Source organism: Hyla sarda, chromosome 6, assembly GCF_029499605.1.
Source record: "Hyla sarda isolate aHylSar1 chromosome 6, aHylSar1.hap1, whole genome shotgun sequence".
NCBI classification, from domain to species: Eukaryota; Metazoa; Chordata; class Amphibia; order Anura; family Hylidae; genus Hyla; species Hyla sarda.
The window spans coordinates 38990044-39017571 of NC_079194.1; the positions used below are offsets into that span (position 1 = coordinate 38990044).

A 27528-nucleotide genomic window follows, 5' to 3' on the forward strand; every position below is an offset into this window, starting at 1 on the left:
TTCTAGGTCCCTTCCACTACCCCTAAACCTAGACGGAGTGATCGCCCTAAGAAGGATGGCCCCGTACAGGAACCTACCCCTCAATAAGCTCGCCTTACCCTGTGCTATAGACCACAGGGAGGCTCTCTGTCTCACTGTATAGAACTATCTATCTCTTTGGATAGGAGAAGGATAGATAGGACCTATTGTCACCACAATCTAGGGGTCCCACCAATAGTGTGGGTACTATAGAGTGAACATATATGTATATATTGTCACGATGTAGGTAGTATATTACTCAACTGATCTCATATATATTGCTTGAAAACTTTGTATGTAAGTATTCGGGTGTATCATTAACACTAATGTCATTCGAATGCACCACGTGTTTTTAAAGTTTATGATACACTTTATATATGTCACTCAACTGACCCCATAGATAGGAGAAACTCCATACAAAAGGCATTCAGGTATATACACCTATATCATATAAATGCACAACTAATTTACAAAAATATAAAGCTTTGACCACAATGCATCATATATATAGCAATGGAGTCACAATTAAGCCAAATAAGCAAACTTGTAATGCAATGGAGTCAAAATTAAGCCAAATAAGCAAACTTGTAATGCATCAAGAGATGTATAAAGGGGGTGACAATAAGATCATACAATATGAGTGAGGAGACAGAGTGAATTGACTTATCTGGACCATTGGATAAGTAAACGATAAAAGGCTGTATCCCATAAATCCAAGTCCAAGTCTGTAAAGAAAGAATGTATCCAAACTAAAGAGACATGTCCAAGTTCAGCGATCCTGTCAGAAAGAAAAGTTTGGCACTTGGTGTCACTCACCAATCCTGGATATCTATGGAGGTGTAACACCGGTGAGGTGGTTCTGTGTTTCTGAAGCGGCGACACCCAGGTACCGGAGTCTAGCCGCTATAAGGAAGCCGTTCCTCCAGTCTATCCGTCCCGCTCTCGGTCAGCGCTGCCGCTGCTTGCATCCCGTGGCGTGTGACGTGGGTGTGAACGATCAGCTGATTGCAGGTCAGCTGACCTCTGGTGGTATCAAGCACCTAGGATGTACCGAAGGGTGTCCGCCCAAGACTCTGGACGGGATGGCTATGACACAGGTTTAGCTGGTCTCTTTCGCTTCAATACAAGTGTTTGTAAGGTCTGCTGGTTGTTGTAGTCCTTCTGCCACCTATTTGTGGTGTGACAGACTTAGTGGGATAGATAGTAATAGTAATAGTCTGTGCTATGACCTCTTCGCAAATGGAGGAATCCCAATAAATCTTTAGATCGCAGGAAAGGACGCAGGTGAACCGCACATTAGTATGAACTCAGCACAACAATGAAACAAAATAAAACCAAACGCGTTTCGGGGTACACATAGGTGATATCCTGACCCCTTCTTCAGTGGAGAACAAAATGATAATAATCAGCGGCAGCGCTGACCGAGAGCGGGACGGAGAGACTGGAGGAATGGCTTCCTTATAGCGGCTAGACTCCGGTACGCGGGTGTCGCCGCTTCAGAAACACAGAACCACCTCACCGGTGTTACACCTCCATAGATATCCAGGATTGGTGAGTGGCACCAAGTGCCAAACTTTTCTTTCTGACAGGATCGCTGAACTTGGACATGTCTCTTTAGTTTGGATACATTCTTTCTTTACAGACTTGGATTTATTTTCTTACAGTTTTTGGCTATATGAACAAATGTCTACTGCACATTCACCATAGGTGATAAGACACTGAGGACTAAAGATGTTATTTTATGTCTACTTTTACACCTGCATATTTTCTGCTGCAGATTTGCTTTAGTGGATTTTGCTGCCCACTGACTTTAAGCGGTAGCAAAATCTGCTACAGCAAATCTCCAGCAGAAAATATGCAGGTGTGAACGTACCCTAAATCACTTATGGAGTCCAACTAGAAGTGTGCATGTGTTTCATTTTGTTTGGAGATGCTTTTATTTTTATTTTTTTATTTTATTTACTGGTATTATTGGTAATATTGGTCTTAGTTTTGGTTAGATATGGTAACTAACAGTATGGCGGTAATATGTACAGTGATAATATTTATCCTTGTATACTGGTATACTGTGCACGATTGGGCGTGACCGGGGTGTGGTTAGAGGGTGTGACTGGGGTGTGGTTAGGGGCATGTTTTTGGTTGTGGGCTCATGCCCCGGTCTTGTGCATCCCTAGCAATGCCCCTGTCTGCAAGCAAGTTACAACAGAAGCTATAAACTTGTTATTCTATTAAAAAAATAAGTTTTTGTACCATAATAAGTACAAAGAAAGAATACTCCACAGCTTTTAAGCTCTACACAGACTGGACATTGATCCTGAGATTATTTAACTTTTCATTGACTGTAGTTTAGTTTTCTACCTAGAAGATTATTTACTGTCACTATATAAAGAAAGTAAAATAGTTATCTATTGTACACAAAAATATGCCCACTGAAAACATTAGCATTTACAATTGTACTTACTAACACAGACAGGAGATGGAGACCATCCGTTTGATGTGCATTTACGGAGTTTATCTGGCTCAGTCTGAAGCACATATCCATCATCACATTCCACTTTAATTTCCTCTCCATATTTGTAAGAAGGTTTTGTTCCAACCAGTTTTCCATTGGTCACAGACGAATAAGCACTGCAGAATATTTCTAGGAAAATTTTTGAAAACAATTGAATAGATGAACCATAGACTTCATAAATAGGCATATACACATATCATATCCTAACTAAGGTTATTTCCTTCAAATCACAGGGGACATAATTACAAGGAGAAAGGAGGCTGTGAGTAGGGCTTGGCATTTGATAGGGTTGGTATAATGCCAAATATTCATTTACTTAGCAACTTTAAAGCTAGTCACACGGTGGATTTATACGCATTTTTGTAAATTTTTCCCATAAATTTCACAGAAATTGGAGCAAAAAATGCACCATTGGGATAAAGTTTTTTTTTTTTTTTTTTTGGAAAAAAAAAGGTGTTTTTACCTTTCTGTGGAAATTGCACATTTTTGCCCTTTGGCAGTTTCCCTACATGCATTTTTTTTTTCTTTAGAATTTAGTAGGATACCAATTATAAAAAAAATAAAAAATAAAATAAAGAATAATGCAGTAGGGATATAGGAAATTGTAGGGGACGAATTATAGAACTTTTAGAAAAAATTTTTTTATTGGAAAGCAGGGAGCAATTGTTGGGAGCAGGGCATGTTATTAATAGCAAACATTTATGATTTTTTTATGTGTATTAATTTTTATGAATAATGTATGTGTCTTACAAACTTTTTAAACTTTTTATTTTAGGTGCTTCATATTTTACTTTGGCTGCACTTAAGCTCAGTACTGAATTAATTCATATTTCCCACAGAAGCTCTCATTGATTGCCTTTGATTAATCAATAAAGGGCTTCTGATGGGAAATATGAACTTACAAACTGTAAGTTCATATTTCCTGCCACCAGAAGCCCTCATTGGTCCATCAGTGGGGACCAATGAGAGTTTCTGCGGTAAATACAAACTTAGTATCGAAGTATGTGTATTATGGGGCTTGGTCTGACAGTGGCGATGCTGCCTGGCCACTGGGTCGTTCCCCCTGTGGGCATTGTGTCTCGGAGGCAGTGGTTGCCGCCCAACGCTACGCCAGTGTCCGGTTAGGGACCCACTCTGACAAGGTGGCCTTGACGTGGCGAGTGGGCTTGTACTTTTTGATCAAAATGTATACTTACAACCTGTTAGTTTTTTAAATTATACTGAGAAGCAAGTAGATAAAAATACAAATGGTGGATGTGCGGCTATGTTTCTCTATTTGTGTTATTAATTGTATTTCCTCCGCTACTTCCAGCCGTCCGCCCCTACAGAGCCACCACACTCAGCACGGCCGTCAGCCCCTTGTCCTTGCTCGTCTCTGCATTGCTCCGTACAGTCAACACTACAACTCTCAGCATGTCCTGACAGTGAGGACATGCTGGGAGTTGTAGTGTTGACTGTACAGTGCAATGCAGAGGCAAGCGGATATAAGGGACTTACAGCTGTGCTGACTGCAACGGCTCTGTAGGGACGGGTGGATAGAGGGAGGGAGTAGAGAAAATAAAATAATACACATACTTCTATAAGTACGTATTTTCCGCAGAATAACTCATTGGTCCCCACTGATTGACTAATGAGGGCTTCTGGCGGGCAACATGAACTTACAATGCTGTAAGTTCATATTTCCCACCAGAAGCCCTCATTGGTCAATCAGAGGCAACCAATGAGGGCTTCTGTGAGAAAAGGGAGTTTTTATCAGTACTGAGCTTAAAGGATAACTATGGGATAACTCTTATCCTAAGGATAAGGGATAAGTGTTAGATCATGGGGGGTCCAACCGCTGGGGCCCCCGCGATCTCCCGAATGGCGCCCCGGCTCCATGCATGAAACAAACATTTTTGATCACCACACGAAACGGCAGCCGACACACCCTCTCCATGCAGTTCTATGGCAGAGCTGGAGATTGCCAAAAGCAGTGCTCCCGAAGCCCCATAGAGCTACATGGAGGGGGGCGTGTCTGCCACCGCTTAGTGCGGTGCTCGAAAATGTTTGTTTCATACAGAGAGTCGGGGCGCCATTCGGGAGATCGCGGGGGGGGGGGGGGGGGGGGGGCAACGGTTGGACCCCCACAATCTAACATTTATCCTCTATACTTAGGATAGGGGATACGTTTTTACATCCCAGAGTTATTCTTTAAAGGAGATCTGTAGTTTAAAATAATATATAGATCGCCGTGGGCTTGAACGCTGGGATCCCCCGTGATGTCCTGTACGGGGCCTCAGCAGTCCACACCATCTATGCATCATTTCAACACATATTCAAATACCCCTTGCAGCACATTGATTGTTATTGATTTAATTTTGCACCTTAGCACAATATATATGGATGTTTGCTTTTTAGCACAGCTGCAGCTAGGGTCCTTTTCACGTTCCACCCATACTAGCTCTTGTGGAAATTTGATATATCCCATTTTTATTTATTTACTATGCTACAGGGGTTATAATATTAGCGTAGTTCATAATATAGTGTCTGTACCTATGTTTCATGGTGGTCTCCCAATGCTTCTGTGATTTTTGCTCCCAAGGTTTATTTTAACAGCATACAAAATGACTGTAGTCTCAGGTTTTCCCAGGTTGCAGTGCGGCTCCAGACATTACATCACTAGTCAGGCGTTCAGGGGGAACCTGTCTTTGCTTCAATGGGGGGAGCGACCGCTGGGTGAGAGGGAGATCCTTCTGCAAGAATTGTAGTTTTGCAACAGCTGGAGGCAGAATCCAAAAGCAGAAAGGGAAAATCACAGCTCTAGTATTTAAAAAAAAATCACCTTTATTCTTAGAAAATCTATAATGTAATTATAATTGAATATAATCTTTTATAAGAAGATGGGATAAAAGTGATTCTTTTAACTGCCAGAGCTGTAATTTTCTGCTTTTGGATTCTGCCCACTAACGGTTGAAGAGGACTGATTCACATGCACGGGAGAGGCTAGCAGTACATAAACCCCTTTTTTTTGCTAACAGCTATAGGCATCATGGTCAGAAAACACTGATCTATTGCATTGAAGGGATCACAGGTGTGTTTTAATGGGTCGGGTGGCTGATGTCCGGAAGAGAGGAAAGAGACCTCACGCTTACAAACAAGGAATTATAGGAGTTGTAGTTTGAGGGAACGAACTCCAACAGGAAATAGCCAGTTCACAAAAAGATAGCCTTAGCAATATGGTACTATATACCTTGAGAGGTGTAGTTTCCTAAATGGTGTCACATAAGGGAGGTTTTGACTCGCCTGGCACCACGGGCACTTTATAAATGCAACATGGCCCCGAAAAACAATTCCAGTCAAATTCTCTCTCTAAAAGGCAAATGTTGCTCCTTCCCTTTTGAGCCCTGCCATGTGCCAGTAGATCCCTTTACATCTACATATGGGGTGTTTTAACACTCGTAAGAAATTGTGTTACAAGTTTTGAGGTTTTTTTTTCTCCTTTTACCATGTAAACATTAAGATTTTTGGGCTACAACATGTTAGTGTAAAAAAATTGAGATTCTGACTTTTCACCTTAACTTTTCTGCTACTCCTGTGAAACACCTAAATGGTTAAGAAACTTTATTAAAGTACCTTTTTATACTTTATTTTATAGGCTTCAGTTTTGATTTATAGGGGATTTAAACTGAACTGGTCCTGAACAATTCAGATAAAAAAATTTGCGTGAAAATGTTTTAAATCTTCAAAAAGTTAAATCATGTCTAATTTATGATGGTAACATAAGGTAGACATATTTTCTATGTGAATTAAAATGTCATTTATTTGGTATGCCCATTTTCCTGACAAGCAGAGCATTTTAATTTAGAAAAATTTTAAATTTAAAAAAAAAATTCATAGAATTTTGAGATTTTTCACAAAGAAATGATGCAAGTGTCAACCAAAATTTACCACTATCTTAAAGTAGAATATGTCACAATATGTCAGAATCAGAAAGAAAAGTAAAAGCATCTCAGAGTTATAAAGTGACAGGTCAGATTTGAAAATTTGTCTGTGTCCTTAAAGCGTACCCGTCAGATCCAACAAAAAACATTTTTTTTAAATATATCACCTAGCACCTAATCCTGACCATGTACATCAAATTTTTATGTGTCTAGCACCTTTATTTGCCCTTCACTCACAGCTGTCAATCAAGGAAGTGTGTCCATGACATAGGTGATGACGCATGGACACAGCAGGACTAGTATGTGTCCAAGCAGGCAGGGGGGGGGGGGGGGGCAGTTGTTTGACTGGCTTTTTCAGTATGAAATACTGAAATTTTTCTAATAAAAGCAATTGGTAAACCCATTGGTTTTGTATGCTTTACAACATATCAAAAGTTTTTGTATCTAACAGTGGCCATTTAAGGCCAAAACAGAATGTTTGCTGAAGGTGTTAAACACCTGTGCACTTACTACTTCAAAGGGGTTATCCACCATAAGATGATTTTAGTACCTACCTGCCAGACAGTAATGGACATGCTTAGGAAGGATCTCCACTTGTCTTGGGGCTAAATCACTGTGTTGTGATATTACCATAATACTGAGGCTATCTTTTTGTGAACTTGTTATTTTCTGTTGGAGTTCCCTCCCTCCAACTATAAGTCCAATCATTTCTTGTTTGTAAGTGTGAGGTCACTTTTCTCCTTCCCACACATCAGCCCCCCCCCCCCCACACACACACACTGAAACACACCAGTGATCTCTTCAATGCAATAGACCAGTGTTTTCTAACAAGGGTGCCTTCAGCTGTTGCAAAACTACAATTCTTGCAGAATGATCTCCCTCCTACCCAGCGGTCACTCCACCCATTGAAGCAAAGACAGACTCCTTCTGATCACCTGGCTAGTGATGTAATGTCTCGGGCTGCACTGCAATCTGGGAAAACCTGAGACTACAGTCATTTTGTATGCTGTTGAAAATAAACTTTGGAGCAAAAGTGAAAGAAGAATTGCGAGACCACCATTACACACAGGTACAGACACTATATAATAAACTACATTAACTTTACAGCCCCTGTAGCATAGTCAAATAAAAAAAAATCCCGGAATACTCCTTTAAAATTGTGGCAGAGGTTCTTTCTTCAATTTTGTTTCAGAAAATATTTACAAAAATGTAAGGAGGTGGACATAACCATCTGTCACATTAAATTAATGTATACATATGCTAATTGCTTTACACCATTCTTAAAGTGAAACGCATAATTCAAACCTAAATGGAGATCATTTTGCTACAAAATTACAGTTCAGTGCAGAACACATTCAAACACAATCTTATATATTATAGAGCTCTACAAACAAAGAATTTACAAACCTTCACATGAAGGGTTAGGAGTCCAGCCATCTTTAGTGCATTTAATGTCTCTGCTGGTTCTTGGACTAAATCCTTCATTACAGGTAATTTGTATTGCGTCATTATTATTGTACACTCCTTTTTTTGGTTCATTCACTTTTCCATTATCGATAGTTGGTGGTCTGCATCTAATCACTGTAGAGAAGTATATTAATGAGAGACAATATTGTTTTTATGCAGCAAGACAAATAATTGTCTTAGAAGTTTATTATTATAAATAAAAAAACAAACATCATACAAAAAGAAAGCAATTCGCCTGATTCATCAAAATGTGTGAAAAACTAGAGAGATTTCCCCATAACAACCAATCACAGCTCAGCTTTCCTATCTGAACGAGCTGCGGTGAAGTGAAAGCTGATCTGTGATTGGTTGTTATGGGGAAATCTCTCCAGTTTTTCTCTTGCATATTTTGATAAATCAGGGCCAATATTGTTGTGGATATTCTGCAGCATTTCATTACTGTGTGAACATTACCTTATAAAATAATGCTATTAATAACTGTACATGCTACTAATAAAACTCCTAATATTCTGGCTATTGTGTATTGTACACTCTGTAAATTTACTTCTTTATTCTAATGGAAATTGTTCTTAAAAAAATATTTTGGCTACTAAGGCAACGTTCACACTACTGAATTTCTGAGTAGAACTGCTCTCTGAAATTCTGCTTTATGAACGTAAGATTGGTGTGAAGGCCTTTTCATAGACCCATTCACATGTTCAATCCTTCATCTTAAATCCACGTGGACTGCAATGCCGTCAATGGTGAACACACAGGTCTGTGTGGTCCTAGCACTGATTGATTTCCGCAGTCACCGCTGCACTCGAAATGTCCACCCAAAAGATCTCCAAGGGGATATTCTGTAGTGTTGACATAGCCTGACTGTCATTTTTTACACTTGTCGCAAATGCAAGTACGCGCCTGATAACATAGTGTATGTTGTCTCTCTGTTGTTATATAGACTTTATAAATCCTAAAGTAACAAATTGTTTAAAGGGATACTCCGGTGAAAAAAAAAAAATTTTTTAATCAACTGGTGCTGATTCAATGGCTGATTCAATGTCAGAAATAAGACAATGCAGGGTATGCTCAGATGTGGGATAGGGGTATGGTGGTGTTATATTAAAGGGATACTCCGGTGGGGGAAAAAAATTCAAATCAACTGGTGCCGGAAAGTTAAACCGATTTGTAAATTGCTTCTATTAAAAAAATCTAAATCCTTCCAGTACTTTTCAGCTGCTGTATTCTACAGAGGAAGTTGTGTAGTTCTTTCCAGTCTGACCACAGTGCTCTCTGCTGACACCTCTGCCCATGTCAGGAACTGTCCAGAGCAGGAGAGGTTTGCTATGGGGATTTTCTCCTGACATGCGGTCAGACAGAAAAGAAATTCAAATAGAAAATAATTTCCTCTGGAGTATAAATCAGCTGATAAGTACTGGAAGGATTATGATTTTTAAATAGAAGTAATTTACAAATCCGTTTAAATTTCTGGCACCAGTTGATTAGAAAAAAAATGTATTCTACCAGAGTACCCCTTTAAGGAAATGTCAAAAGGTAAGACTCTAGGAGATAACAACCAATTGGATTTAAAGTCCCGGATGTACAGTATGAATACATTTTACAGTTTAGGTTTCAATGTCATTTGTTACTATTATATCCATTGACTATTATATCCCAATATATACATGGTTCTGGTTGTTACAAATGTCTATTACTGAACATGAGAACCTAAATAATGCAAAATAATTGAGAAATTTATTGGAGCTGTAACACTTTGCCTTAGGAAGTGCTGCATAAAAACATTTGTTTTTCATGTTATGGAATGATTTATTAAGCTTAGGCATATGTAACAATAGATAAAAGTAACATTTGTGAACACCACACACAGTTTTGTTATTGTGTAACACTCTGTTCACACCATGTGCATGTTTCAGTGTATACTTCAGGAAATTACTTTAAAGGGGTACTTAAAGGGGTACTCCGGTGCTTAGACATCTTATCCCCTAATCGCGGGGGTCCTGCCACTGGGGACCCCCGGGATCTCGGCTGCAGCACCCACCTAAACGGCTTCCGGCAACGCTGGAGGCATCGGATCCCGACCACGCGAGCGAAAGAGCGTGACGTCACAACTCCGCCCCCGTGTGACATCACACCTCAACGCAAGTCTAAGGGAGGGGGCGTGATGGCCGCCACGCCCCCTCCCATAGGCTTTCATTGAGGGGGCGGAGCCCCATGATCGACAGTAATCAGACCCGGAGGGAACACGCTCCGGGGACTGATTTGCAGGAACGGCGTGCGGTGTGCAAGATCACGGGGGTCCCCAGCGGTGGGACCCCCGCGATCAGGCATCTTATCCCCTATCCTTTGGATAGGGGATAACATATCTAAGTGCCAGAGTACTCATTTAAGATAACTTTGAAAAATCCATAAACTCCAAAGAACAGCAAAGGCAAAGTGTCCTTTTGGAATCTGCTTCCCAGGATCAGTAATAAGTAATAAGTAATAATCAGTGTAACATTTTCTTTTTACTGCATAGGAAAGGATGATGTGATTATGTATGCCAACCTCTACATAAGGGTGCCAGCAAGCACTGCCAGGGGTCCAGTGGGCAAAAATGCATGATTTAAAAAAAAAAAAATCTTGAATTTCCATCCTGGACGGAAGCGTCAGTGTCATACGCTGAACTCTTCCGCCAGCAAGGAGTGCATACAGACACCTGCTGGGAATAATCCACGTCACTGAAGCGACGACGTTGGACGCTTCCCGGCAGTCCTCAGCGCAGCAGGGAGCTGGTAGCAAGTAATGTAGCTGGAACAGAGAGTAAATGGATAGAGGGGATGAATGGAGGCAGTAGCGGCATGGTGGGGGTGCTGGGAAGTTGTTGATTTAATAATGGAGGCAATAGCAGGGGGGTGGGGGCTAAATAATGGAAGCAACGGGTGGTTATGAACTAAGGAGGCGATAGCAAGGGGTGGGGGTTGAATGAGGAGGCAATATTTTTGTGAGGGGTACCCCGAGCCGAAAAAAGTTTGGGAACCCCTGCTCTACATCAACCAATACCAGATGATTAGAAAACCTTTTTTTTTTCCTGGGAAATACTGGTGTATATAAAGATCACAGAGGAAGCCCCCTCGCTCAGTATCACCCATGTATGAGTGGCTATCCTTTTGGCTTTTCAGAGTATTAAACAGTTGAACTCAGATGAACCGATAATATATAATACTTAGTGTTTTTATATAGAGTTTCCCTGTAACTTCCTGCCAATTTCTTCATATAGTAATAGTACTGCACGGTCAATAACTATACCATTACCTTAACAAACAATGTGCTGTATTTATTATTTAATGCTGTTTACGGTAATCCCACCTCTTACCTACGCATTTTGGTGGTTCCAAATTCCATCCTCCTTCTGATGTGCAATAAATTTCAGAAGCACCCTCCAGCTTAAGATTTGGGTCTTTACATTCAAATCTAACCACTTGGCCAACAGAATATTCTTCATCGTATGAAGTGGACAAAACATTAACATTGGCTTCAGCTTCAACTGGTGGGCAATTCCTAACTGCAAGAGATAAAATATGCACATATATACATAGGTGTTTTTGTTTTACTGAGTTTCCACTGTAATGTGACACTAGTTTATCACATCTGCATACTGTAATGAATACCAATACTTCCACACAAATAAAATCAGAGTAAACATATTTTTAGTTTTTCTTATAGAATTATGACAGTAATCTCCATTGAGTGTTATATATAATTTAGGAACCAATTATGGAATAATTATAATAATAATAACTTCTCACTTAATTTAAAAAACAAGGGCCCAGATGTATCAATTGCATGAGTCCGAAAAATTGCCTGCAACAAACCGCAACTCAAGATTAAAGGAGTACTCCACTGCAGTAAAATGTATCCCCTATTCGAAGGATAAAGTTAAAGGTGGGGGGATTGGGCGACCACTAGGATGGGCGTTGGGAACCCCCGTGATCTTGTGCATCCCAGCTCTTCCCAGGAGTGGTGCATCATGACCCGAAGCAGTGGGCATGACAGCTCCCGGGAGAGCCAGGGCCATGTACAGGGGATCCCAGGGGGGTTCCAGTGGTCGGACCCTCCTCGATCGAAAACATATCCCCTATCCAAAGGATAGGGCATACAATATTCACCATAATAAATCTCCTTAAATATTACTAGAGTAATTTGAGATTGGGCGAATGGTTGCTATGGGCACAACACATAAACATTTTTGTCTCCCAGGGATTGATAAATCTGGGCATGTCAATTTTTTCTGAGCTTGGCTCCAGATGGGGCAGCTATTACCTGCTATACAATTGTTATCCCATCTTGTCCCTTGCCTAACAATCTTTGGCCGTTTTTAGTACAATTGCAGAGGATTCTAATCAGTCTTCTGGATAAGCTGACCATGTGTTCCTAGCCTCAATATTGTCACCAATTAACTGATTACGGGTACGGTCCCACGCAAAAACTGCTGTGTAGCGGGAAGTACGCTGCATAATCCCCGATCACCATACACACAGGGCTATCCGGTGGCAGCTCTGTGTGTGCAGTGAGTTTTGGAGGCAGGGCAGCGCCTCCAAAACTCACTGCACACATAGGGCAGCCACCGGATAGCCCTGTGTGTATGGTGATCTGGGATAATGCAATGTATTTCCTACTGAGCAGCAGATTTTGGGCAGCGTGACATATTTCACGCTGCATAAGCAGTGCGTGTGACCGTACCCTAAATATGTATAAACTGGTAAACCTCCTTCTCTTTGTCACAGGAACAATAGTATATGAATGTTTCAAACATTGCACATATGCTTGCCATGCACATTTGGCAAACAGCTATTCCCTCTAAACTTTCTATCTACAAAGTCAGCTTAGCTGAGCGTGTAATTGTTTTAAATAAGTGGCAAGGAGTGGTGTGGAGAATAAGCCGCTACCATACACCTCTAATGCTTCCTAAACTCAGGGTCCCTGAACTGTCCCCAAACAGCAGCTACTAAGAAATGTATCTTTTTGCTTAAGCCTCCAGCTCACAAAATTTTCATGATGAACAAGCCTTTGTGTCCCTCAGCCCACTGACTGAGAAATGATGACAATAAGCTACTCTACTTTAGCAGACTGATTCTTATGACAACTCATACAGTTTCACCATCTATAACACAAGACTTTTTCCAGTCATGCATTCAGAAAGTCTTTAGATCTTTTCCTTTTTTTTTTACCATTTGTTATCCCACAGCCTCATGCTAAATAAAATAATCAATTTGCAACCCCCACACCTCCCCCATCCATTATTCTGCACTCAATACCTCAGGGCTGTGGCTGGGCCACTCAATGACATTCATAGGAGAATTTAAAATGTTGGTATTTTTTTTTAATGTTTGGCATATAAGTAAGCTGTACATTTCTTTTCTGTTTGACCACAATGCTCTCTGCTTACCGGTCTGTCCATGTCAGGAACTGTCCAGAGCAAGATAGGTTTGCTATGGGGATTTGCTCCTGACATGGACAGAGGTGTCAGCAAAGAGAAATGTGGTCAGACAGAAAATAAATTCAAAAAGAAAATAATTTCCTTTGGAGTATACAGCAGCTGATAAGTACTGGAAGGGTTAATATTTTTAAATAGAAGTAATTTAACTTTCTGGCACCAGTTGATTTAATTTTTTTTCCCCCACCGGAGTACCCCTTTAAATACTTTTGGGATAAATTGAAATGATAGTTGTAAGCCAAATCTTCTAATTCTACATTAGTCCTTGACCTTAAAAATTTTCTTTAGGCTAAAAGGACAACACAGACACAATCTAAAATATTGTGGAAAGCCTTTCCAGATCAGTGAAGGCTTCTAGTTCCACTATCAGGCTTTGGTCCAGGTCAAAATGAACCAGAGAAACATGTGATCATGTCAGTCTCCTCATTTTGCCTCTGGCAGCCATATATAAACGTGGTTACATATATATTTAGAAAAAAATATGTATGTTAAATGTCTACTGACTGATGCCTTGAGCGTGTGCTCTTACATATGATGTCAGTCTGTCCGGTGTTGGGGTTCTCGCCAGTGCACCGTGCTGAAAGGTTAATCCTCTTTATTGTCTCTCTCTCTCTCTGTCTCTGCCTGTGTTTTTCTGTCTCCTTCCAACTCCTCCTGTCTTCCTTCCGGTCTACCTGCGAGCCTTCTCCCTTTCTCATTTAGTCTTGCTCTTCTCTTTTTCTTGTAGGAACACTTGTGCCAGACTAGGTGCTGATATTTTATTGCCTGCCATGTATGCCTAAGTGTTTATTGTTGTCATGTTGGAGTCCTAAAAGACTAGTGTTACTGTTCCTAATATGACTTATTTGCCATATTACCTGTTTATTTCTTTTGGGCACATGTGCACCACATATTTTGGCCCCTTGCTCACTTTCACATTTACTACTTTATATGTTTAAAATCTTTAATACATTTTACTATTGAAAAAAAGAAAAAAAAATATGTATGTTGTTAGCACAAACACATATCTACATATCTTATATCCACACACTGCACATGATTATTTTCCATGACTATATTTTTCTCTCTATGAACTGTCTAGAGATAATCAAGGAATGGTAAGTTCCAAGGGAACCTTAACATTTAATATATCACAATAATGTTGTTATTCTTTGTTGTTTTGTAGCAAGGGTACAAAAGAAGTCATTTTTCTGAAGAAAGAATACATAATATTGCTATGATTTCTCTAATTATTTGTGTAATTCATGGATCATAGATAAAAACGTCTTTCATAATCAGACATTAGCTATAAACAAAATGTCTTGTGCTTTTTATGGAGGTATGGTTATTTTTCTATATATCTTTGTTATTAATAGTTGTAACCCTTTAGGTTCTAAAAGCACTTTTGGATGATTTCTTATGATGACTCCTTCTTTCCCTTTTTTCCAAGTGCCAACATTTTATCTCCTAACATACAAATTGTTTTTATTTGATTAAAAATATTTTTAAAACTGTGTATAAAATGTTATCAATAATTATGGTAATTAGAACTTTTCTTTAAACTCCACATTAAGATTATGTTTTAGCATATGGATCACTCCTTTTTCTTCTGCAGAGAATAAAGAATGTGCTATGCATATCAGTGCATTAACATAATGAATCTAGCTTAGTCAATTGTTTAATCTTTCACCATCAAATTGATAAAAAAAATAATATTCCCACAAGGAAACTTCTTTTAAGCACTAATCCAGACTACCAAATATTATATATCTTGTACTGTGCCTAAAACTTTGCCTACCAGAGTTGTGTGGTTTATATAAATCACCTCCATTTAATATATCTAGAGATTAGGTATTTGCCCATTCTTTATATCAATTGATGTGATGTTCTCTTTCAGAGTAATAACATGTATATCATATTGAACTAACTTTTGTAACTGATGTTATACTGACATAGTTACTAACTTAAGCAACTTGTAGTTCTGCTGTATGTAGTAAAATGCTTCACTAACATTCTGTGGTATCCCAGTACCGTATCCTATCCGGTACCTGCATGTGTGGGTCCCCTTAGCCAGAGTCCCTAGGACATCGGGGTTCCCATTGTCTAGTTCACCCCTGGTCACCTCTCATTCAGATAGTTATTGCACTAATAGTTTATGTAAGAAGCATGTAAATATGATATCAATGTCTATAAATAGTTAATTACCTGTCTATAATGTAGCAGGACCTGCGGGTCACGTGGTTAGGTGAACTCTATGGTATTTCTGCTTAAGAACCTTTGGAGGTCCCTGTGACGTAGTCAATCCCATCACACTGTGTAACAGTGAGTGACGGATGTTCGGACCAATCAAATTCACCCCGCCCCTGCCCATATAAGGGAGTGGCAGCCATTGTTTTCTCTCTTGTTTCCGGGGTGTCAAACGAGCAGGATCTGCGCAGCTGTCTATCGCAGTGAGTTAGGCCTGAGCCTTGCGGCAACGGCTGATATATTTAGGATCGCGAGTGTATCAATCCCTAAACACTCTGCAGGATCACCGGACCTTATCTATCCCCTAAATCTGGACGGATCTGCAATAATTACCCTAAATTCAGAGACTTTAATATTATTCAAGGTCCGCAACAACTGTCAGTCATTGAGATATATAGAGACTGTTTGCCTGCGACTATTATTGTTCATTGGGTGTACCGCAATCATCTAAGTAAAGTTCTTCAAGTTAAAGTTCAACTACTTTGTGGATCTTCAGTCATTTTATTACAGGCACCTATCGTTACTGGGAAGGGTGGCAATAGGCTGGAGAGTTACCTCAGCATACTAGCCCTCAGCCTGGCATCACGAACTATAGGGTTAACATTAACCCCTCATATACCGATACAATACTCCATTACCAATACTCCCCCAAGGGCTACCACAATTCTATATATGTTCATATTTGATTGATGATTTCTTATCATTATGTTTATATACTGAATTATGTTCATCAAACATAACCAATAATACCAGCATATTTTACAATATTGCAAAAAATACCAGTTAGCACTAATCAATGAGCTTGATAGACAATTCTGGGTAAATAGTTAGACCCAGAAATATGAATTACATTGTTTATACTTTTCAGTTAATCATAATGTCACATATTTAATGATTTTTCAATGGGATAACTTTTTAATTAGGATATGACAGTTTCCTAGCCAGAATAAGACAAAAAGCCAGATGTATTTTCTAATTGCTACTCTGTTCTTCTGTAGTTGGAAATCCACTGCTTCCCTACCAAAAAAAAAAAACTCAGAGTAGTTCCTTAAATTAAAAAGAGCTATAGGAAGGAAATATCTCATAATATCTCTAAGTCCACTGAAGGGGTTGTCCAGCAAAACTGCATTTAATGGTGCTATGCTCAATATGTCATATTGCCGCTCAACCATTCACGGAGTTAGGCAGGACACGTCGACCCCAGCATTAGAAAGTATATTGGTGCAGGGGTAGGTGCAAGAAAATGCCGCTCAGCCAATCACTGGCTGCAACGGTGTTCCACCATAGTAAGTGATTGGCTGAGCACCAATGTGACATATCGATTATGGAACCAGGAAGTGCAGTGTGGTGGATACCGGGGGGAAGGGCCTGATAATGGAGGCACGGAAGGTAATTAGTATCCTCCACTATTAAGGCAGAGGTAACACTGAATTGAGACTCTGGATGAGATCCATACTTTAACATTAAAACTATACCTTGTTAGTTTGTTTAGGTTCCCATGAATTGGTAGTTCCATATGGTTAAAGCTACATTTAGTTAAAATTTAGTTAAAGGAAATATGTCACCAGTGTCACCTGCACTAACCTGTCAATACTGACAGGTAGTGCAGGTGACACTGATGACAACAGCACTTACCTTGTCCCATTGCATGGTGGGTATCTCCGATAATCTTGTACGTTGAGCTTCAGCTCCGGCCCTGTCTGGGGTATGGGCGGAGCTTAGTGACATCACCGCTGCTGTTATCTAGCAGTGGGACCAAGCAGGGAACAGTGGCGGTGAGGTCACTAAGCTCCGCCCATGCCTCAAGCCGCTGCTGCTCTCTGCTTGGTCTCACAGCAGTGGTGACATCACTAAGCTCCACCCATGCCCCAAGCTGGGCCAGAACTGAAGCTTAATGGACAAGATTACCAGAGATCCTTGCCATGGAACGGGACAAGGAATGTACCGCTGTCATCAATGTCACCTGCACTACCTGTCGGTACAGACAGGTTAGTGCAGGTAACACTGGTGACAGATTTCCTTTAATGGCTGTAAAGGTGTGACTTATGTGTTTTTGTGAGGTAATATTTTTAATGCTAGTTGAGGATTAACATATTAGTGTGTACAACCCCTCTGTGATCTATGTAAACTTTGTAAATACTGAAATAAATAGTTAGTTATACTTTTTGTGTACATCTATTGTAGTTTCATATGATCTATGCTGCTGCTGCTTTTGGGGTCATTATCACATAATTTTGGGAAGAAGTTGTCCTACTTTACACATACTGTACATATAGGATGTAAGAACTTTAAATACACAAAGGATAAAAGAACAGTAATTCCATAACACATTTATATATATGCTTCTTCAAAAAGAAAATTGCAAAATGTACCCCTATATACATTTATCTAAAACCCTTTGTGCAGATCTTGAACATAAGCATTTCCTTGAACCTTACCTTCACAGTGAGGAGGGTAATTGCTCCAACCATTAGCTGTGCACTGGCGTGTTTTTTCTTTGCTAACCATCTGATATCTAAAAAAATTAAAATTTTAGTTTATTTAAGAAAAATATAGGTATATATGATATGGCAGACTATTGATTAAATTATATGCAGTTTAAGAAAGAATAAACCTTTTGGAATCACTTTCTGCATTGATCATTAATAAAATGGGTCATGATTATTATTTACAGTTAATCACAACTATAAATCAAAATGATGGATAAACATGATCTAACTTTACTTTTAATATGCTGTACCATTCATAAAGTTTTCTCTGAGTGCAAAGAGAAAAAGTAAGTGAGTTTCTATGTTAAATGAAACCAAGCAGTAGATTTTACCATATATAATGTTTGTCATCGTGTTATGTATGTTAAATCTATATCCTCACCATCCCCAGGGGGACAATTTTGCCCTCAGGGATGGTGAATTTCTGAAGTTATAAAGTCCCCCCACTGCCATCCTGTAAGTAGTCCCCTGGGTGGGGAATAATACTTACCAGGTCCCGTTGCTCCAGCTGTGATTGACAGCCTGCATCATCGCTCTGTTGTCTAAGCAGACTGGGCAGACTGGTAACACGAGGCGTCAATCATGCCAAAGGGGCATCACTATGGCCAGAGCGACGGGACCTGGTAGGTATAGTTCCCTGCCCAGGGGATTATTTATGGGGTGGCGGGGGGACTTTATAATGTCATATCCTCACCATCCCTGGGAGCAAAATCGTATATATATTATATATATATATATATATATATATATATATATATATATATATATACACATGCATAAAGCTATGGCTATATATAAAGACTTTTAGCAAAATATATTATAATTATGGATATGAGATGTGGGTGTGGGTTTCACAGGGGCTTTGTCCATTAACCCCTTAAGGACCGGGGGTTTTTCCGTTTTTGCATTTTCATTTTTTGCTCCTTGCCTTTAAAAAATCATAACTCTTTCAATTTTGCACCTAAAAATCCATATGATGGCTTATTGTTTGTGCCACAAATTCTACTTTGTAATTACATCAGTCATTTTGCCCACAAATCTACGGTGAAACGGAAAAAAAATCATTGTGAGACAAAATTGAAAAAAAAAAAAACTGCCGTTTTGTAACTTTTGGGGGCTTCCGTTTCTACGTAGTACATTTTTTGGTAAAAATGACACCTGATATTTATTCTGTAGGTCCATACGGCTAAAATGATACCCTACTTATATAGGTTTGATTTTGTCGTACTTCTGGAAAAAACCATAACTTCATGCAGGAAAATTAATACGTTTTAAATTGTCATTTCTGACCCCTATATATATTTTTCCGTGTATGGGGCGGTATGAGGGCTCATTTTTTGCACCATGATCTGAAGTTTTTAACGGTACTATTTTTGCATTGATAGGACTTATTGATCACTTTTTATTCCTTTTTTCATGATATAAAAAGTAACCAAAAATGCACTATTTTGGACTTTGGAATTTTTTTGTGCGCACGCCATTGACCGTGCGGTTTAATTAACAATATATATTTATTATTCGGACATTTCTGCACGCGGCGATACCATATATGTTTATTTTTATGTTTATTTACACTGTTTTTTTATGGGAAAAGGGGAGGGGTTAAATGATATTTATTCACTTTTTTTCACTTTTTTTTTCAGTGTTATAGGTCCCATAGGGACCTATAACACTGCACACACTAATCTTTCACATTGATCACTGGTTTCTCATAAGAAACCAGTGATCGATGATTCTGCCGCTTGACTGCTCATACCTGGATCTCAGGCACTGAGCAGTCATTCGGCGATCGGACAGCGAGGAGGCAGGTAGGGACCCTCCTGCTGTCCTGTAAGCTGTTCGGGATGCCGCGATTTCGCCGCGGCTATACCGAACAGCCCACTGAGCTAACCGGCATGGTTTCAGTTTCACTTTAGACACGGCGTTCAACTTTGAACGCCGCATCTAAAGGGTTAATAGCGCGCAGCACAGCGATCAATGCCGCGTGCTATTAGCCACGGGTCCGACCCACTATGAGGCGTTATAGATCGGGAGCGGACACATGACGTTCCAGTACGTCATGTGTCCTTAAGGGGTTAAATAAATACACTGAAAGATTGCTTACTATGAACCATGCCTCAATGTGAGCAACTTTTAGGAGACATTAGTTGACTTAGAGGAGATTTGTAAAACTGAAAAAGTCACATAGGTGCTATAAAAGACCTGTGTGTACAATCCATGATAAGACAGCTTTTCAACAAATGAAGAATATCAGGACTCCTCTTAACCCCTTAACGACCTTTGACGTGTATACACATTGTGGGACCATTAAGGGGCTTTGGCACTGTCTCCTGGCTGAAGCCCACACTATACCAAAAAGTCCTTACCCAATTACAGTAGCACAGGGCCACCGCTAATAGCCGGCATGCAGCGATCACCACAGCCGGCTGTTAATCCTTTAGATCGCCACTATGATAACTGATAGTGGTGTCTAAAGGGAAATTTAAATGGTGCCTGGGGGTCTAGTTGATCACCCTCCCACAGTGTAATCACAGATTTGCAATCAACTGTTTAGGCAGCTGGAGGGCTTACCTCTCCTTTAGTGCTCTTCATGGATCTGTAACTGATAGAGGCTTTTTGCACCAGGGTCTATCAATCAAGTACAGAACACACAAATCAATGCAGTTCAATATGACTACATTGATCTGTATGAGGAATCTAATGATTACTCCTAAAAGTCTCTAAAGGGTCCAATACAGTAACAAAATAAATTAATAAAGATTTAACACACATACATTAACACCTTCCTTTTTAAAAGTTTAAAGGGTTACTCTGGTGGAAAACTTTTTTTTTTTTATGAACTTATGCCAGAAAGTTAAACAGATTTGAAAATTACTTAAATTAAAAAATCTTAATCCTTCCCGTACTTAAGAGCTGATTTATACTATGGAGGAAATTCTTTTCTTTTTGGATTTCTATTCTGTCACGACCACAGTGCTCTCTGCTGACACCACTGTCCATGTCAGGAACTGTCCAGAGGAGGAGAAAATCCTTATAAAAAACATATGCTGCTCTGGATAGTTCCTAAAATGGACAGAGGTGTTAGTAGAGAGCACTGTGGTCATGACAGAAAAGAAATCCAAAAAGCAAAGAATTTTGCTAATTCTAATAAGTACTGGCAGGATTAAGAATTTAACAGAAGTAAGTCACAAATCTTTTTAACTTTTTGGCACCAGTTGAATAAAGTTTTCAACCAGAGTACCCCTTTAACCCCTTAAGGACCCGAGCATTTTTTGCACATCTGACCACTGTCACTTTAAGCATTAATAATTCTGGGATGCTTTTTACTTTTCACTCTTATCTGAGAATGTTTTTTTTCGTGATATATTCTACTTTATGTTAGTGGTAAATTTTCGTCGATACTTGCATTATATCTTGGTGAAAAATTCCAAAAGTTCATGAAAAATTTAAAAATTTTGCATTTTTTTTTACTTTGAAACTCTCTGCTTATAAGAAAAATGGGCATCCCAGATAAATTATATATTGACTCACATATACAATATGTCTACTTTATGTTTGCATCATAAAGTTGACATGTTTTTACTTTTGGAAGATATCAGAGGGATTCAAAGTTCAGCAGCAATTTTCAGCAGATTTTAAAAATCTGAACTTTTCAGGGACCAGTTCAGATTTGAAGTGGAATTAAAGGGCCTTCTTATTAGAAATACCCCATAAATTACCCCATTATAAAAAATGCACCCATCAAAGTATTTAAAATGACATTCAGAAAGTGTGTTTACCCTTTAGGTGTTTCAAAGGAATAGCAGCAAATTGATGGAGAAAATTCAAAATCTACATTTTTTACATTCGCATGTTCTTGTAGACCAAGTTTTTGAATTTTTACAAGGGAGAGAAAAGGAGAGAAATTTCCCAAAAATGTGTAACACAATTTCTCTCGAGTAAGGAAATACCTCATATGTGTACGTAAAGGGCTCTGTGGGTGTACTAGAGGGCTCAGAAGGGAAGGAGAGAGAGTGCTTTTCTGAAATGTTTTTTTGGAGGGTATGTCACATTTAGCAAGCCCCTATGGTGCCAGAACCGCAAAAAAATAAATAAAAAAAAACACATGGCATACTATTTTTGAAACTACACCCCTCAAGGAAGGTAACAAGGGATATAGTGAGCCTTAACACCCTACAGGTGCTTGACGACTTTTAGTTAAAGTCGGATGTGTAAATCACATTTCTTTTTCACTAAAATGCTGGTGCTACCCCAAATTTTTCATTTTCACAAGGGGTAATAGGAGAAAAAATCCTCCCAAAATGTTTAACCCCATTTCTTTTGAGTATGGATATACCCCATATGTGGATGTAAAGTGCTCTGCAGGTGAACAAAATGCTTAGAAAAGAAAGAGCGCCATTGGGCTTTTGGAGAGAGAATTTGTTTGGAATAGAAGTCGGGTGCCATGTGCGTTTACAAAACCCCCATGGTTCCAGAACAGTGGACCCACCCACATGTGACCCTATTTCTGAAACTACACCCCTCACAGAAAGTAATAAGGGGTGCAGTGAGCATTTACAACCCACTGGCGTTTGACAGATCTTTGGAACAGTGGGCTGTGCAAATGAAAATATTTTATTTTTATTTTCGTGGACCATTGTTCAAAAAATCTGTCAGTCACCTGTAGAGTATAAATGCTCACTGTACCCCTTATTACATTACGCGAGGGGTGTTGTTTCCAAAATGGGGTCACATGTGGGGGGGTCCACTGTTCTGGCACCACGGGGGGCTTTGTCCCTGGAGGGTAAAGGGATTAGAATCACACAAACAGAACAACAAGCATTTCACCAAGAGAACATTACTGAAAGAGGCGACATAATGCAAGTTTAAATGCAAAAGACTTACTGGAGACCCTACAACTGCAAAAACATCTGTTCACATGTGCACTATGAGAAAAACACTGAACAAGAATGATGTACATGGAATGATATCACAAAGAAATACACTGCTTTCCACTGGTAAAACAAAAACAAAATAAACATTGTGGTCCATCTTAAATTTTCTTGAGACCATCTGTATCAATGCTTGTCGTACAAAAGTTTTATGGACAGAAGAGACAACACTGGGAGTTTTTAACATAATTGCACAACACTATGTTTGAAGGAAAACTAACAAAACCAATATCAAAAGCTCATCTCATCAGGGAGGCATGATTGACAGAGCGTCATAGTTTGGGCCGGTTTTGCTGTCTAAGGATCTGGATGCCTTATTATCTATGAAGGAACACAAACTATGATCTATGAGGGAACCAAAAACCAATTTGCAGGAAGGGATGGTCCAAAATTACACAGAATGGAGGAGATTTATCAAAACCTGCCTAGATGAAAAGTTGCTGAGTTGCCCATAGCAACCAATCAGATCACTTCTTTCATTTTTCACAGGCCTCTTTAAAAATGAAAGAAGCAATCTGATTGGTTGCTATAGGCAACTCAGTAACTTTTCCTCAGGACAGGTTTTGATAAATCTCCTCCAATATGTTTAGTGCAGGTGATTGCTGCTAAAGGCAATCTAAAGGTTTTAATCTGATTTTTTTCCCTGCATTGTGGATATTTGCTTAGTAAAATGCATGATCGGTATAAGGCTATGTTCACACAGTGCATTCCCCCGACCGTGGAATGCTGGCAGAACATGCCAGTGCTAGGATTTAGTTCTATTTTCTAATGTTTATACAGACTTGTGTTTTAAAACTAGTAGAAAGTGTTTAACATGATTTTGACTCACCCATCATCACAAGAGTATTCAACAATAGCTCCAAAAACGAATGACTCCCCTTCTGTCAATTGAAATGATCCAAATGGGATATCACCTGGATGCCCACAAGATTTTTCTGAGTAAAAGATAAAGATTTAAGCACATTATTCACAATTGTAATAGCTTTTGTATTGTGGTATGTTTGGTCCTGCCATTGTACAAGTTTTTATAGTTGCTACATTGTTCCCATGTACTCAAAGAGACAAACTACTGTATAAAAAACAGTAGGTAGAAGTGATTCCATAATAAAGGGAAACCCTGAAAACTGCTGCAAAATTGAAGATCGGAAAGAGAATCGGTCACAATGGAAAGACAGAAAAAGAATCAAATGAACTTGATCTAGGGATTTCTTTGACTAGGGAAGTAGTGGATCATCTCTATTATGCTGAACAAGATCGCCTTAGGGTTAAACCTTATGGACATGTGATGAGCTACTGAAGTGTCTCTTCTATTTTCAGTATTGTTTACATGTTTCTTTGTCTTCTGAGCTCCCTTTTGGTTTTCCCTATATAATCTATGGGCCGTGTGCAGTTACATAGGTAGTCCATCCCCTTAGTTTCGCAGTTTGTAAAATTCCTCATCACATAACTTCTTGGTCACCTCACTCACAAATCCCTTTTGTCCACTTCATAATTGAACATTTCCTGCATAATGAATACCTGAAGGTGTCACTTATTATGATTGTGAGTCCCAACCCCATGGGCTTACTAATATGCAATATGTCAATTCTACTCTGGATCTGTCTTGGATTTACCTAGCGGATTTCATCCTTTGTAATGCATAGAGTAAAAGAGTAAGTATTGTTTCATTGTGGCTGCAGGATACACGTTCAAACTTCTGGCAACTCCGTAACGTGTTGCTAAAACTTTTGCTTTCACAGTGGGCTATGGAATTGCCGGGAGTTTAAACGTGTATCCTGCTGCTCATACAGAATTATAGTTACAGCCAATATATAATGCATATGAAATTTGGTTTTGACAGTGATCTTCTCCAACTCATATATACTTACTTCTGCATTGACCCCGTCTTCCAACATCTTGCCATCTGCCTTCCAAACAAACAATCTTAATCGTTCCAAGACGACTATATCCAGGCCGGCATTGGTAAGTTGCTGTTGTACCTGGAGGGAACGAGTCCTTCTCCCAGTCACCTGTCAGCTCTTCCGATTCCCTTCTCTCTGGCCTCAGGCATGAACCTAAATGCAGGAAAAAAAAACAAGTTAAGAAATCATTGTCCACTCACAGGAGACTTTATTTGGACAACGGTTGCAGCCAACACTCGCACTATAATTCTCTTGTCAAACATAGACCATTTGCCTGTGTATAAATGCCGTTGCGATATCTATTCACATTTTCTATTATAGCAGCCTAAAATCTATGTCATCAATGTGGCATCAGAAGGCAAAGTAGTCATGTCACCCACAAGCATTCAAGTAAATATACCTGCAAGTGGTATTTCAACTTATCTCTACTAGACATTGGGGGGGATTTATCAAAACCTGCACAGAGGAAAAGGTGCCCAGTTGCCCATAGCAACCAATCAAGTTGCTTCTTTCATTTTGCAGAGGCCTTGTTAAAAATGAAAGAAGCAATCTGATTGGTTGCTATGGGCAACTCAGCAACTTTTCCTCTGGACAGGTTTTGATATATCTCCCCCATTGTGCTGTATATACAGTAGATATGAAGATAGTACTTGGGGTATGTTGTATACAAAATGTGTCCTTTTTGCATATGTTTTTTTTCAACTACACTTAAAAAAATAGGTGACTTCAGCTCAGAGCAATCCTGAGTATATTTAGCAAATATTTATCATTTATTCAGGCCCTAATCGGCCTCTATTGTTGCGAAGTCACAGCACACAATACTCACAGCATTTATGAGCCTATATGGCTTTCTACTCTGCCAAATCCAGTGGATGTTTGTTTGCCATGGTTTTCTGGGCACACAATTTACACACAGATTTATGACATGCAACTTTTGCAAAGTCACACAATTTTGCACAACAGTCTCTCCAGCTGAGACCAGGCGCAAGCTGACTGATAAATGTGCTCCACATTAGCCCTGTAAACATTAGTCAGCATTCATCCAAAGTCGCTGACTTCTTGATAAATGTCAACCAGCTACGCCTGGCTCACTAGTGCGCCACACAGGCAAAATAAAACACCAAAGTTGCACATGTTAATCAATGACCCCCAAAGTGTAAACCACAGGTTTTAATTTCTGTTTCTTTTGCATCAGACAATATTCTGATCCCCAATGGATATTTCCCAAAGACAATAGGCTGAAGGAAATATTCACATATTTACCTCTCCTTTAAAGGAAAACTGGCAGCTGGCAACCATACTAAACCTAATACACATAGTTATAGTGCGGGTGATTAAAATTATGTGAAAGTTACCCTGTTCGGCACCGCCATTCTGGAGATACAGCTAGTATTAACCTGCACTGCTAGTATAGTAATGAAAGCAATACCTCCCTGCATCTGTCCCCTCTGCTCCCATATGCCCACCCACTTTGCAAATATTTATGGACTTTCTTACCCATGTGAGTGGGCACATGTGAAAAGAAAGGAAAAAGGCATGCCGGCTCCCACCTCCATCGCGCAAAAGAGGCTAATTACAATACTAGCAATACAGGCTAATACTGACTATATCGCCAGGACCTGTGGCTAATGCAAGACATCACTGATCGGGTGTGGACAGAATGGAACTATTGGTCACATATTTTGGACCTGCCCCTTACTTCATAAATTTAAAGGAGACATTAGCGAATTAATACAAGTAATCTCACGTCAAACCATCACATTGTCCTCTGCAGAACCCAAATACAGAACACCTATTTGCCATGTACTGATTGCATATAGATCCTTAATCGCATCTAGATGGAAGTCTACAAATATTCCTACCTCTGCAGATGTAATCGACATGGTGACAACTAATTGCTTCTATGAGACTACCTACGCTTGGAAGACAAATTCTGGACCGACCTGCGAAGACAACTGGAGAAGATGGAAGAAGCTGTTCCCAGCTCTGAAATAACACTACCTTTTATATATCCCCCTCCTGAACCTTCCCTATTACCCCATATAACAGGTGTCTTCTTGCTGTTGACTGCACTCCTAAATCCACATATTTGAGAGTACAGTATGATGTTTCTATATTGTTGCGTGTATGTGGTTCTATTCAAACTTACTACAGGTTCTTTGGAGGACGAGGGAGGGGAGGATCACGGACTACGGATGCTTCATGACTCTGATTGTAGCTTGAGTGCAGGTATGATTGTTAATACCTGACTAGGTAAATTAAGTGCATTTTCTACACTTACAGCTGGTCTTTAGTGCGCTATGTTATTATTGTGTATGAATGTCAATACACAATTATAATTTAAATTTCAGGTCTCTACAGGACATTTCAAACATATATATATATATATATATATATATATATATATGCACACACATATGCTATAATTGTATTTGTTTTATACTGTTCTCTTTTTTGTCTTGTTTATTGTATTGTAAAAATTCTTGAAAAATTCAATAAAAACCATTTGAACCTAACACGCATAGGGTGCGTGTGGTGTTAGTGAAATAAAACTGTTATTCAGTATGACATGCAGATTACAGGCATCACTA

General features: G+C 39.4%; 1 protein-coding gene across 2 annotated transcripts in view; it reads right to left on the reverse strand.

Moving 5' to 3' along the window:
- Positions 1–27528, reverse strand: part of CFH (complement factor H) — a 300746-nt gene that overhangs the window by 241793 nt on the left and 31425 nt on the right. For both annotated transcript variants that reach the window (XM_056523538.1, XM_056523537.1), the window contains exons 2-7: positions 24905–25090; positions 23866–23971; positions 18055–18131; positions 11270–11458; positions 7858–8031; positions 2480–2659 (exon numbers count right to left, since the gene is read on the reverse strand). In XM_056523538.1, coding sequence (XP_056379513.1) covers positions 2480–2659; positions 7858–8031; positions 11270–11458; positions 18055–18131; positions 23866–23971; positions 24905–25090 — 912 coding nt within the window. The remainder of the gene's footprint in view (positions 1–2479; positions 2660–7857; positions 8032–11269; positions 11459–18054; positions 18132–23865; positions 23972–24904; positions 25091–27528) is intronic.